The sequence below is a fragment of the Eptesicus fuscus genome, chromosome 20 (genome assembly GCF_027574615.1).
Source record: "Eptesicus fuscus isolate TK198812 chromosome 20, DD_ASM_mEF_20220401, whole genome shotgun sequence".
Taxonomy (NCBI): Eukaryota; Metazoa; Chordata; class Mammalia; order Chiroptera; family Vespertilionidae; genus Eptesicus; species Eptesicus fuscus.
This window is the reverse complement of record NC_072492.1, coordinates 43,210,668-43,225,014: the sequence shown is the minus strand read 5'-3', so window position 1 is coordinate 43,225,014 and position 14,347 is coordinate 43,210,668. Positions and strand designations below refer to the sequence as shown.

At 47.2% G+C, this 14,347-nt stretch overlaps 1 protein-coding gene across 2 annotated transcripts; it reads right to left on the bottom strand.

The window, feature by feature from the left end:
• Positions 1–705: 705 nt before the first annotated feature.
• On the bottom strand, positions 706–13,539 carry MSL1 (MSL complex subunit 1). Of its 2 annotated transcripts, XM_054709083.1 has the most exons (9): positions 12,165–13,539; positions 9,282–9,505; positions 7,860–8,242; positions 5,910–5,957; positions 5,386–5,450; positions 4,690–4,757; positions 4,147–4,271; positions 3,906–3,978; positions 706–3,299 (listed from the first exon to the last, which is right to left on the bottom strand). In XM_054709083.1, the coding sequence occupies exons 1-9, from the start codon at positions 12,930–12,932 to the stop codon at positions 3,209–3,211; spliced, it is 1,845 nt and encodes a 614-aa protein (XP_054565058.1). In that variant the 5' UTR covers positions 12,933–13,539; the 3' UTR covers positions 706–3,208. The 2 variants fall into 2 exon arrangements, with proteins under 2 accessions (XP_054565058.1, XP_054565059.1); XM_054709084.1 differs by lacking the exon at positions 5,910–5,957.
• Between the last annotated feature and the right edge of the window lie 808 nt (positions 13,540–14,347).

Here is a 14,347-nt window from a genome sequence, read left to right as displayed (position 1 = left end):
GAGTACCCACAAGTTTATTCTTGTATTACTACTTATTAACTATTGTATTACATACAAACAACTGTAAACCTTTTTCCCCACTTGTATTTTCTTTGGACCATAATAAGGACATACAAGATATGTGAGCTAAGTTATTAGTGCACCTACAAGAATACACCTTAATATGTATTATCAGAAAAAGGTCACTGTGGCACAGCACAGGATTCTGTCATGTGTAGTATCTTACAAGTTATGATTAAGGATCCTGATGCTTATCAAAGTTACAGGCAATATGAAACTAGAAGGCATTCTCAATGCCTTCAGAGACAGAACCAGGATCCAAACAGATCTCAACTGTTTAAACAAGTTGCCAAGTGTGACAACTTGTAAATCCAGTTCCAAAAACCAACTGCCCTAGTTCAAAATGATGTATGATTTAATGTTAAAAAAAAAAAAGCCCGGCCAGCATAGCTCAGTAGTTGAGCATCAACCTATGAACCAGGAGGTCACGGTTCGATTCTGGTCAGGATCAGGTCACAAGCCCAGGTTGTGCGATAGATCCCCAGTAGGGGGCATGCACGAGGCAGCCGATCAATGATTCTCATCATTGATGTTTCTCTCTCGCCCTCTCCCCTCCTCTCTGAAATCAATAAAATATATTAAAATAAACAAAATCTACAAACAGAATTGTTTAATGCTTCCCAATAAAATAAATTGAAGCAGAAGTTCAAAAATTAACAGCCACAATAGTTTATTTACAATTGAACTCTTTATAAGATATTTACAAGACAACCAATTTTACACATCAGAAATGGTATCAAAAGTATGAATTACAACACAGACAACAATATGAAATGGGCTTAAAACAAAGCTGAAGTGGACAGACAAGCAATTTCTCTCTTTAATTTATTAACACTAGCTTAAACTTTGTTAAAGAAACAAAGATCTATGTTTTAAGAGAACTGCAGGGCCTTCAGTTGAAGACTGAATTTCACAGTGTTGTACCCTCATGTAGGGAAAAAAATAAGATTAATTTTCCCCCCACACTCTTAACACACTGTAATTTCACTCTTGGAACTTTGCTAATCTACTCTCCAAAATCCTTCTCAACAAACCTCAATATATCCAAATCAAAGAAGAATTGATCTAAAAGAGGGGACAATAAAATAAGAGGTTCTAGGTAGAGGGAGAACCAAGGAAATAGAATCCAATTAAGTCTGGCTATTAGCACCTCATGGATTCCTCTTCGTCTAGCTCAAGTTCAGAATCTGGGGAGTCCCCTGGGTAGGGCACAAACAAAAGATTAATTTGCTAACTCATACCCAAATTAGGAATCCAATAAAAATGCTGAAAATCAAGAAGAAACTGCGAGGAATCAAGGAACAAAGTAAAGACACTAACTGGTCTTTTTCCTTCTTGGGCACATTATAAACATAACATGGGTCAGAGTAGGAAAACCAAACAGCTTGCCATGTTAAAATGATGGAGAACAAAGAAAATCTGGCCATTTTTCTGGAAATCTCCTTCCTCTTCTCAAGGTGTGAGACGAGAGCCCCTAGTGGAATAAGTCCTATTTCTCTCTATATTCTTGCAATGAAGTTCATCGCAGGTTCCCTTGTGGAGAGCCCACTCTCCTAAGCAGATGGAGTTACAAATGAAAACCCAAAGCCACAGACACACACACACACACACACACACACACACACACACACACACACACAGAAATAAGAGCAGCAAGATCATCCAAGAATACTACATGTGCTGCCAGAATAATTATTTTAAAAGTCAAACCCAGGGAGCAGATTAACATCTCACAAAAAGCTCTAGCAGTGGGAGGCCCCTGAGGAACTTATCTTTTCTTCCCACAATGGTATTCCATTCTCTCATGCTCCACTGATGGGCCGGCCACACACCCTACATACCTTGGCTTCTCCTCTAAAAGTGCTAATAATCTGGGGACATACTCTCTTCAAGGATAAAAGTCCCTATCTTCTAGGAGATTAGGCCCCTACTTGTTTTCACACAGTAGTCCTGAAGACTAAAGAAAGGCAATTCCTATATATTTAAGACCAGAGGTCTTGGCTCTATTTTCCTTCCAGATAGTTACACTGAGACCAAAGTGGCCTGGAGTGCTGGGCTGACATTTTTTAACAAAAGGGGTGTGTGTGGTGGTGGTAGTGGTGGTGGTGGTGGTGGTGGTGGGGACCAAGATGGTACACATACAAATCAGTTTTTACAAAGTGAATAGAGAAGCTCATTAGGTACATCTGTTTGTTTAAAGATGTAGACATTTGCCAGCCAAAGGAAGCACATATTTCCACATACACCCCCCCACCCTCCCTAAATCTCTATCCCACCACCAAGAGCTCAGCTAAAAGGATAAAGCCCAATAAATGAATACTTGAGAAGTGATGTGACACAAGGACATCTATACAGGTTCTGGCATGCCATCCCCAAATGTCAACTGCTTTAGTTTAGAGCCATAACTTGTCCAAAAGTAACCATCCCCATTCTATTTTCCAAAGATTTTATTTTTTGAGGGGTGGGGGAAGAAATTCAGTTACCCATTAACTAAAAAAAACAAAAAACAAAAACCACAGCCAAACATCCTTTGCCACATGGCTATATCACAGAGTAGTTTTAAGAGAACTGTCTTTTCAGACATTTACCTACAAACTCTCCAAACTCTTCCACCCTGTGAAGATGACTTGCTTCATCACTTCAATCATTCCTCATCTGGTCCTTAAGCTCATGGTGTTGGGGTTTTTTGTTTGGTTTTGTTTTAGGGTAAAAACCACTATACTCAAACTACATGGAAGGGCATACCAGGGCAAGAAGAGTGCCATGCAGCACAGATCTAACGGCAGGGGATGCTTTATTTCCACAAGTGTAATGAAAGAGCCCTTTTACCCCTTTAACATAGGCAAATGTACAGAAGCAGACCCTGCAAGCTTCCAAATCTGCCACCCTAGAGATTTAGCTTGAGAGCTCATTTCCCCAAAAGAGGAAAAGATATCCCAATCACCTTCTATAATTCACAATTAGCCCAATGAAAGAGTTTTTGTGAAATCAGAATGATGAAAACAAAACCAAGATCAAGGGAGTATGGAAGGGCATCATCAGTGAATAACATACATGAGGACACAGGTCACATATACAGGTCTCTGCCACTCTCTGGGAATGGCACGCTACAACTATCTGAAGACGGAAGGTTCTTGCCAGCACACAGTTATTTCCTACACGTCCGGTGAGGTGTTTGCTTCTTCTGGATCTCCAACCTGCATCGGCTACGCTCATCCAACCAGGGCAGCTCAAAATTCCTGGCAAAAAGGATAGGGAAATCAATGTCCAAGACTAGAGTAGACATGAGAATAACTGAAAAATAAAACACAATGTCCCTCACCACTCCTAGCCCTGACTCCATAGTCCCAAGTTTGGAATGTCTTTCCTGCCTCAAAGTGATTGAATAATCTATTTCTAACTTAAAAAACAAGTCCTCCTATTTCTGGGCTTGGGAATCTTATCACTGCAAAAGCTAGTTGCCCAGGTAGTCTCATTTCTGTCAAAGAACCATGGCTATCCCCTAAGCCAGTGGTCGGCAAACTGCGGCTCTGTTGACTAATGAGTTTGCCAACCACTGTCATATACTACCCTTTACCTCTTTGCACACAATATGCCACAACTGCCTAATCCTCACAGCTTCCAACTACACAGTAACATTTAGTCTAGCAGTGGTCGGCAAACTCATTAGTCAACAGAGCAGCAAACCGCGGCTCGCGAACCGCATGTGGCTCGAGAGCCGCAGTTTGCCGACCACTGCCCTAAGCCACCCATTCCCCTTATATCCAGGTTTTCATACAGTCTGAAAGGGAGGTGAAGTACCAGCTACCTGAGAGGGGAGGGGAAAAAGAACCCTTTATACTTACTGTGGAGTTAATTTTGGTAATGGTCGTCCAAATGCTACAACAGGCAAGAAGGGAGTAATCATCAAACTTTCAACTAGGGAAAAAAGCCAAATGCAACCTTGTTAGTGACGTAGTTGAGAAATGTCTGTCAACTACACCTGCTCCAACATACTGTTCATTCATTCAGAACAAGTTGTAGCCTGGAGCCTTGTGCCCTTTTTCTTCGTTAAAAAAACTACTCTTTTAGATAGACAAAACTTACCATCATCTGGCTCAGGGAAAAATGAGGTAACCTCAGGCTCAGATTCCTGAATTCCTTTCTTTTTATACATTCTGAGCTGCAGTCGCTGTAAAATTCTTTGTTCCCTGATCCTCTGAATATCCCATCTGGGAAAAACAAACCAGACAAACAAAACAAACAAACCCAACATTACTGAAAACCTTCTCTATAAAAGCAACTCACACAATCCAGATGTTAGGGAGCTCTTTGCTGACTCTTCTTGATTGGGGGGAGGGGGGAGGATATTAAAGAGAACTGCCTGCCTGGTTACAGAACACTGTTTAGGTCTAGCAGTTCAAATCATGTGCTGATGTTCAACAGAGAGTGGAAGTGAGAAAGGGCACACCGGAGAAACAGAAGCCAAACCTTTTACCTACAACAACTCCCACTTCAAACACAGACACTCAACCAACTGGGAAGCCAGTAGTTTAAGTGTTAAGAGATCCAGGACTCTCCCCAGCATGGATGAGAGGTGTCAGGGTCCTAGGGCTCAGTTGTTCCCAGGATGAACATCTCTAGCCTCACCTTTTCCTTCTCTTTTCATCCAGCTCCAGTTTTGCATGCCGCTTTGAAAACACACTGTCATCTAGGTTCTGTGTAAAGAACAGAAGCTGATAAGCTATTTATCACCATGTGACTCGCATACACTAATCCACTTCCGGCTTCCAGGAAGGTAAAACCTTTCACCTTCAGGTCCCACCGGAGTCTGTGAGTTCTATGAATATTATGGGAACCTCCTGGTAACAGAATCAATAAAACACATTCTCCTTCCCCTCCCCCCACCCTTGTGGAATCTCCAAATTCCAAAGTCATTCCCATAACTTTCCAAAGTGGAAGTCACGTTACACTAAAACAACTCGTGAGACAGTCATAAACCCCCGATACTTGATAAGAATCAGAGTTTAAAATAAATATCAAACTTTTAAGAATCTAATGAGTTTGGAATATATAATTTTGTTGCTGAGTGGTGGTACATGCTAACTTTTCAACTTAACATGAACTCCAGCTTTGAACACTCCCTAGCTAAATTATTTAACCACCTGTGGACCTCAGTTTTCTCATCTATACAACAAAGAGTTGGAGTGGATAATCTCTCAAGTAACCTTCTGGCTTTAAAGTTTCATTTAGCCCATTCATACAGTTATTATGACATATTCACATTACACTCCCATTTTTACTCTGTCTCTCACTACCTTCCACTAACAGGTCTTGGGTACCTACCTCCAAAAGGTCTGAAGGATTTGGGTCCCTTAGAGGCTCTACTGAGTGGTCCCTCCAAGAAGGAACTAGAGGAAAAAAAAGAGAAAAAGAAAAAGAAAGGGAGGAGGGGTGGAACCACTCTTAAATCCAAGATCACAAAACCCTCCTCCTATTCACTAGGACAAGAGGTCTCTCCCCAGTTAGACAAAGTTACCAAGTGATAGGAATCCATTCTATGGCCTCCCCTGAAGCCATATTCAGTGTCCTCGCTATGGTATAAAAAAACCTAAAATGCCATTGCAGTCTGCCAAACACAGGATCACAAAAAAACCCTAAGCCAATACCTGACAATTCATATAATGGATGCTATTGCAGTTCCTGAAAAACAACTGAAATTTGTAGTCATTTTGAAGTCTATAGTGTAATCATACACCAAGGAGTCTCACTCTCCCACATCCAGCTGATGGGGAACGCAGCTCCCAACCATCCACCATCCCACCCCCCAGCCCCCCAGGCCCAGCCAGCACAATTCCTATTCTACTCACCAGCCAAGACTGAAGTTTCTCCTGCAACACTTGATGGCATCAGACACCCTAAATAATGCAGGAGAGAAGAATCATCTCAGTGTAAAAAGAAAAAAGCCCATACCCAAAATGGAGGAAAGGAGCCTCACTGACGTTCTCACTAGGAAGCCATTTGGTTGTTTTGAGCTGTTCTTTTGAGAATTTCTCTCTGGGGGAGGGGAAGAGGGAACAACAGACAAAAGAAAAGAAAATAAGCCCACCACTTTTTTTTTTACACTGAGACGACTTCTTTTCTTCATTATTTAGGGTGGTTTCCCTGCAACAGTTGATGGCCAAGGATATCAAACCTTAAACTCAGAACATGGCAGGTGAGTAAAAGTTGACCCTATTTTTCAAATAAAAGATCAGTGTTCTCAAAACTTACATATGTAGTCTTCTTAAACAGCTCCCTCCTCCCTCCACACAAACTACCTTGCTGGTCCAGCCTGAACAACATGCACAAAGACTTTGGCTTCCTTAGACCAAGCCATTGAGACTTCCTCTTGAGATAGGGCATCAAGAATAAGGATTCACATGTTATTCACAGCTCAGGCTCCTCAAAGGGTTGGGATTCCCCCCTCCCCCCAATCAGACTCCTTCTATACTGCTTGCTATGCCCACAATCTCAGAGGTGCTTCACATTTCTGTGCTAGGGCAGATACAGTTTTCAAAAACAGCCAGTCACATAGAACAGCTCTGGACCAAGCCATTTCCCAATCCCGGATGGGAAGTTGCTTCAGTTTCTCTTGTTACACAGTATTGCCATGACAGCAAGAAGGTTAACTTAAGGATGAACCTGTTCAACTGACTGAACCAACAAAAAAACTAAACCTAGGTCAGGATCCTGGTCTATTTCATGTACTCAAATGAGAGGCCTAAAGAATTTTAGGTAATTAAGAAGAGTAATCTATCTTCCCCATTTAATTTTGTAACCAGAACAGCCTGACAAAGCCTGGAGAATGCTCTTATCTTACTGGAATGGATTCCCATCCCCATCCCTGCTGGGGCAAGACACAGTGGTAGAAACTGGGGGCTGCAGCTCTATTCAAGAAGGCTTCCCCCACCATCACCCGGAGCACCCACAGTGACTGTCAGAGACTAACATTACACAATTGAAGGCACATTGCAGTTACTGATTGATGTAGGAGATAGGGGAGTACCTCTGTGTGGAAGCCATAAAGAAAAAAGGGAATGAAGACCAAGGTCCCACACCCCACACCCTCCCCAAGCAGCTCAGATATCCCAAGATAGTCCTTATTGTTTGAAAAATAGTTTGTAGACCATTTTATTTAAATATATGAACAACCAATGGGCTACTGCAATCCAAGTAAACTCTTCACATTTAGAACCTTTGTGAAGTATAGTAAGATAAAGACTGTTGGTCTTTTGTAGATTCCTCCTGCCCCCCAGACCGGGACACAGAGATACAGATAAATGTTTATATAGTTAAAGAGCGGAGGCCCAGGTGAAATTCCCCACCCCAAGCTGGCTCCCCAACCCAAAAATTACCATTGGCCCCTGAGAACACCCAAAGACCACCCTCCCAGGTTTCACACAATATCAATGGCAGGAACAGTCGTGCATAGCAAAGTGTAAGTTCTATGCATTTCACAGCACAGAAAACCCTTCTTTCAGAGGGCATGCAAGTTGCCGGAGATTACACCCCCAAGTCTGGTGCTCTTGTGATGAGCAACTTACTGGCAAACACATCTCCCAGTGTTGTAAGCAGGCAAATACATTGAGCACATTTTGCTGTAATTCCATCTATTTGCAATGCCTGCACAGTGTCTGTCTCTGGCTGTTAACTTACTCATTCTTGACAGAACTCTGCTTTATTGATTGCACTTTTTAAAAAATGCCAAGGGCATTTTCACACTTGTTAGCTTGACCGCCACCACTAGGGTATAAGAGCAAGTGTTCTCTATGCCTTACTTGCTACAGTCTCCTCCTTCTTTGGAGAGGATTCCCGTAATGGTAACGGTGATGGGGGAGGCTGGTGCCAACGACACAAATACATTTCTGTGGTGGAAAGGTACGGCAAATCTTCTATCTCACTTGAGAAGGCTTTCTCCTTGGGATGGGTGCTGGGTCCCTTCTGGGGAGTGGAGAGTCTTGGCGGGGTGTCCACTGAAGACCGGGTCTTTTCTGGAGTTTCTTGGCTCCTCAATTCACGCTTACAAACAGTTTCAGATAAGGAACCACAGGGTTCCTCTTTAATGGGAGAGTGCTTAGGAGTTTTTGTTTTGACTTTTGAAAATTCAGGAGCCAGCTTTTTAACAGGAATCTTTCTTTCTGTACTTCCAAATGGGGATTTCCTATTAGATAGGGGAGAAAACATAATACAGTTCATTGACTCTTGGATAAAACCCGATTTGATTTCATTTTGGGGTAAGAGAACTAGCTTGTATTCAGGTATCTAAATATCTAGGTTCCTTTGACAGTCATAAGCAGGAATAGTCTCATGCTTAACAGTATATGTAATAGACCCTTAATAAATGTTTATTGAACAAGTGAGTTTCCATGCTTAAAAACCTCTATAGTATTCTATTGCCTACTAAATCTAAAAAGGTCCCTATTTTATTCAAGACCCTTCAGCTAGTATTAGGTGCCACTACTCTGTGGCTTGTTTCATTACTGTCAACCAAAGACCAATCTCTTATTTCTCCTCCCACCTTCCTAATCCTATACGACGATAGTTACAATCTCTATTTCTGTTTTCTTGCTATCTGGCTCTCTTTCTCCTACCACTACTCCCCCCAACCCCCCACTACCCCACATTCCTAGAATGCCATCTCCTTTTCTTTTTAGCAACCTAAAGTCTATACTTCTTTTTCAAGATCCATCTCCTACTTAACTCAAAATAATCTTTACTATCCTGAATCTTACAAAACTTAGTTCGTCTTACTGTTGTCTATCTGCATATTTTATTGGTCGAATTCTTAGTTTTTAAACATCCTTTCAGCTAATCTCTTTGAGTCTAAGGATTGTTAGATCTTTGTTTTGGATCTTACTTTTTTATATCCACCAATACCTAACACAATGAAGGAATTTAACTCTTCCTAACTTGAAGTGAACTGCTATAGTTTTCTTTAAGAAACTCAGCTGTCACATTTGTTGTCCATTCTCTTTATGATGTACTCTGCATTCTGTAATTACTACTGTGACCAAAATGTTCCTAACAGACTTTTATAGCATGCACAAAAATGTTTCAAAATCTTTCTCAACACAGAAGACCTCATAATTCAGAATGTGCTTGTAGTAAAACTAATTTATAAGTCTCAATCCCCTACTGCCAGTCACAGGAAATAAGTGTCCTCATCATGTCCAGACAGCATAACAAAGTTATCAGCACACCTTTTGTGGCCCTTTCCACTCCGCCCACATGAGAAGGGCTTGGGAGGCAGAGTCTGGGATGTCTCAGAAAGCTCTGGCTGGCACTCCAGTTTAATTTTCTCAGAGAGCTCCGTTTCCTCTCTCTCTTCAGTTTCATAGCCCTGAAACAGCTTATGCCTTTCTTTCTCGTTATCCTTCTTTACCAGCTGCATCCGCCTTTCCATACGTTCAATCCGAGCAAGGAGCTAAAAGAGAGTGGCAAAATGCAGACTTAATACACAAAAAATTAAATGCAGGTACTTAGGCCATGTAGGAATCCATATGGTCTTCTACCTCTTTCCATGGACAATAGCAATTCAACTTATTTTTAATAGGCAGGCATTAATCTAAATAGTTTTCCTTACACACAACAGAGAAGACAAGGGATATTACATTGCTTAATTTTAGGGGCTAACCTAGGGACGTGGGGGAATTTGAAGTTCATTCTTCTGAAACAAGATCCTCTTCATTGGGAGGGGCCACAACATGCCTTTTAAATGGCATGGTCTCTGCTACTGCTAACCATGTGGCTCCAAGTCAGCTTGGTAGTTTCCAGAATTAACCTTAGGTTCTTTTAGGAGGCCTTAGGGTTCTCCAAATCCTATCCTCTCTACCTATACTCAAGGGCAAAATCAAAAGAGTACATTGAGAAGGAATTAAAAGCTCACACAGTCACAGTGCCAATAGGGATTGCAGTGTTATTTGAAAGGGGTCTGGTTGGGTGGATGGGTGTCATCTAAACAATGAACATTTAATTTGGAAGAATTGAAATAGAAAGTATTACCATAAATCCTATCAATGATGAAATATGCATACTGCTTTGCTGCTTTGCACTTGAGATAACAGAAGAAAATTATACCTATTTATCTGAATATTGACTAAAAGTAGTCTTTTAACTCTAAAGGGAGAACTACAGAATCAAATAGAAAATGGAAGTCTATTATCACTGAAAACGTCACATTAGAATGTTCTGAGAAAAGGTGCCAACTGTGCTACTTATACCCTATAAATAAGATCTTATTTGGGGTAGACAGTGATATTAATGTTGCCTCCGTTACATCTACTTAGCTGTACACAGATTTCAGAAGAGGCCAAACAACAACTGGAAAAAGAGAAACAAGCTTAAACAACACTAAGACTGCAATACACAACAGAAGCAGCGAATGCCAAGTTCAGACTGACACTCTATCCTTAACTCACCTCACTTTTCCTGCCTAGGAAAATCTGCAAAGAGGCCATGACCTCAGGAACTGAGCAGAAACCTCCACCATCAGCAGAGCCCCTCTGTCACCATACTCTCATTTCATCCCCTTCTGTTTTGACTCGAAGCCTTAACATTACTTAACCATGGTTTGTGGGTGACATTTCCTTGATTTCTTCTCCTGCTCCCCCCCATGTAAGGATATGGTGTGTTGTAATTACAGTGCCATCACACCCCTAGACTGCAGTACAGTAGCTGAGCAGTGCCACCTCCATGTTGAGTAACTTCCACAAATCAACACCATGAGGTATTTTAGTGAAATCTACCCCAGCTCCCATTCCACCTTGCAGAATGCATTCTTCAATCAAACAGCCGCTGCCTAATGCAATTCATTTGGAAAGCAAACACAATGAATAGCCCTCTGCTCCCTTGCTCAGCCCTTGGCACAAACAGAGAGGGGGGGGGGGGGGGGGGGAGAGAGCAAGAGCGCGCGCGCAGAGACTGCTGCAACCTTAACACAATTGTAGAAACCATGTTTATTTTTAGGCAGCTGCAAGGTATGCTAGCACAGTAATACCCCATCACCACAGCTTTTCTGATATCTCAAGGAATATGTTTCAGCACATGAGGTGCCCTTAAGGCGGCTCAGAAGTACAAATAAATAATAAATGACTTCCCCACTACCTTAAGATCCTAAAATATAGAGACTTTGGGGGGTGGAGGGGTCTACATAACACATTTAATAAGCTCACTTTCCCCTGATGCCTTAAAATCTTCCAGCCTCTAAACACCATTCTTTTTTTTTTTTTTAATACATCTTTATTGATTTCAGAGAGGAAGGGAGAGGGAAAGAGAGAGAGAAACATCAATGATGAGAGAGAATCATTGACTGGCTGCCTCCCGCACGTCCCCTACTGGGGATCAAGCCGGCAACCTAGGCATGTGCCCTTGACCAGAATGGAACCTGGGACCCTTTAGTCTGCAGGCTGACACCCTATCCACTGAGCCAAACCAGCCGGGCTAAATACCATTCTTATACAAGGGAGCCGGTCACTGGGTCAGGTTTTAGAACAGATTCCTATTTTTAAAAAAAACTGAAATCGAAAGCAGTAATTCTCTTATCATTTAAGAAAACTGAAATAGGATTCCACTGGGGATCACCGCTACCCCTCTGCCAATTAACAGGCCTACCCCTCTACCCAAAGATGCTACAGCAAGTGGTTAGAGCAACAGCTGCTATGCCCCTCTCCTCCAGAATGCCTTTCTAACGCAGACGCTCTTTAAATTAACCCCTTCCATAAAGCCACCACGGATGCATCCCACCATCTCATTTTCAACCCCTCACAAATCAGGTCTCTCCCCGCTCTCAACATCGTTCCCACAAGTCTGGTGCTGTCATTTTAAATTAACCCTTTGGCACCTGCAACCTTCCCTTCCCACCCACTCCCACACCCTCAGGAGGGTGCCCTTTAACCCTTCCCTCCAACCCAACGTGTCTGGGAGCCTGGCTCCCAGGGACCCGGCACCTAAGGGACTCCTTTGCTGGTGGCCAACCTCCTTACCCCTAACCAAGGGGGATACCTTAACCTCCTACAGCACCCCCTGGCCCCGAGCATGCGCACAACTCGCCCCCAGGCCCGAACGCCGATTAACCCCTCCCGTACCGTGTCTCTCTCGGACTTCAGCTCCTCGATCTCCTTTTCCTTGGCCTGCAGCTGCTGTTGCTGCTGTTCGATGAGGTCCAATTGCAGCAGAAGTATCTGTTTGAGGCAGGCGGCCTGACTGGAGGCTCCCGAGCCGCCGCCACCCCCGAGAGGGCTCTTCCTCGTACTCTTCCATCTGCCCTCGCTGGCCGCCAGCGTCCCGGCGGCGGCGGTGGGCGCGAGGGGTGGCGGCCCGGGCAGAGGTAGTGGTGGGGGTCCCGCCGGGTCCGAGGCGGTGGCAGCTGGGGCAGCCGCCCCACCCTTGTCCCCGGCCCAGGGCGTAGGCTCTTTGGCCGCCGCCACGAGAGAGCCGGTCTGAATGGGCAGCACCGCCTGATACTTGGGCCGGGGACTGCAGCCGGCGCCGGCGGCCGCGGGGTCCCCCCCGACGCCGGCTTGTTTGGTGGCCGGGGGCGGGCAAGGCAAGGGCACCGAGCCGCCCCAGCTCTCTTCCTGCTGCCCGGGGGCCGCCCCGGCCGGGAGGAGCAAGCCGCGGCCCTTGCCGCCGCAGCCGGCCGGGGAGGGCGCGGGGCTGCCGCCCTGGGCGGAGGCCAGCGGCGGCCCCGGCTCCTTGAGCTTACGGTGCCGGGGGAGGAAGTGGGCTTCGGCCGCCCCGGCCTCGTCCTCGGGCCCGCCCAGCGCCGCGGCGCGCTCGTAGTCCAGGCGCTGCTCGGGGTTGCCGCCGGCAGGGGCCGCGGCCGCCTTGAACACGGCGGATCTCATGGTCATAGTGGTCCGGAGCGGCGCGGGGCCCGCGACTGGGAGGGGGCGGGGAAGGGGCGAGGTGCGGGGGGTCGAGGGCGGGGGGGGAGGGGAGTTGGCGGGCTCGCCTCAGCAGCGCGGCCGCGGGCCTCGGCTAGCGCGGCGCCTCCGGGGCCCGGGCGCCATCCCGCCGGCGTGCGGACGCGTGGAGGCCGCGGCTGAGGCCCGCCGCCGGCCCACGGGGGCCTCGCCGCCGCCTCTGCTGCCGCCGCCGCCGCCTCAGAGGCAGGAGCTCGCCCCGAGCCGCCCCCGAGCTCATCCCCGGCGCTCGCTGCGGCCCCCCCAGGCCCGGCCGGGCCCGCCTCGTCTCCCCACCCCGCACCCCCCGTCCCCGCCCGGCCCCCCGCCCCGAGCTCGCCTCAGCCGCCCCGAGCCTCCATTTCCCCCCCGCGCCTCCTCGGGAAGGGGTGGGAGGAATGGGTCCGCCCAAAGCCCTCCTACTCCGGGAGGGGGTCTGTCGCCTCCCTCGGGGGGTCTCCGCAGCTCGGGGTCCCCTCCCCCACAGTCACCCCCGGCGCCTCAGCGTTTCCCTTTAAAAAAACGGAGCCGCTCGCAGCCGACTCTGCCGCAGCCGCCGCCGACCGGAGGGCGCATGCGCGGGGAGGGCCGCGGGCGGGAGCGAACCGGGAGCCGGGAGGAGGGAGGCGGGCGCGCTATTGTGCAAGGGGCTGCCGCCGCCGCGAGGGGGCGGGAGGGGGCGCGGGGAGGCCGGGGATCGGGGGCGAGGACGGAGGAGCCCGCGGAGGAGCGGGGTGAAGGTGGGCTGCGGGGGGAGGGAAGAAAGGGCGAGGGCGGCGACGGTGGATGGGGCCTGCGGAGGCTCCCAGGGGAAGAGGAGCGCGAGAGAATGGAGCTGAGAGGAAGGAAGGAAGGAAGGGGGCTGCGGGCGGCTGCCGCCCTTGGCGGGCGTGGACCCCTCGCCCCACGTCCCCGGCCTGCGCTCGGCGGCCCCTGCCCCGGGCCGGCGGCCCCTGCAGCCCTGCCTGCCCGCCTCCTGGACCAGAACCTGACTCCGTCTCCCCGGGGAGCCTGTGGGTGTTTCCCGGGGTGGAATTCTGGCCCCGCCACCCCCTCCGCTCCCCTGAGCCCCACACCGGTGCGGGAGGAAATGAAGTCCTTTGTCTCTGAGGGATCCAGGTCGGGAACGGACGAACCTCTGGCTGTCACAGCGGGTACCATCCATGATGTCCGCCCAGGGAGTTGGCCACAGCCTCCCTGGAATGGGTATGGCCAACCACCAACAGTTCTCTCCCAACGGCCATCTCCCAGCCTCTGGTCACTTCGTTCCCGCATCTGGGAGGCTCAGGAAGGGTTGGAGCAGAAGAAGTCTCGGAAGGAATGTTTACCTTTCCTGGGGATAGGAACACGTTAGGGTTCAGCTT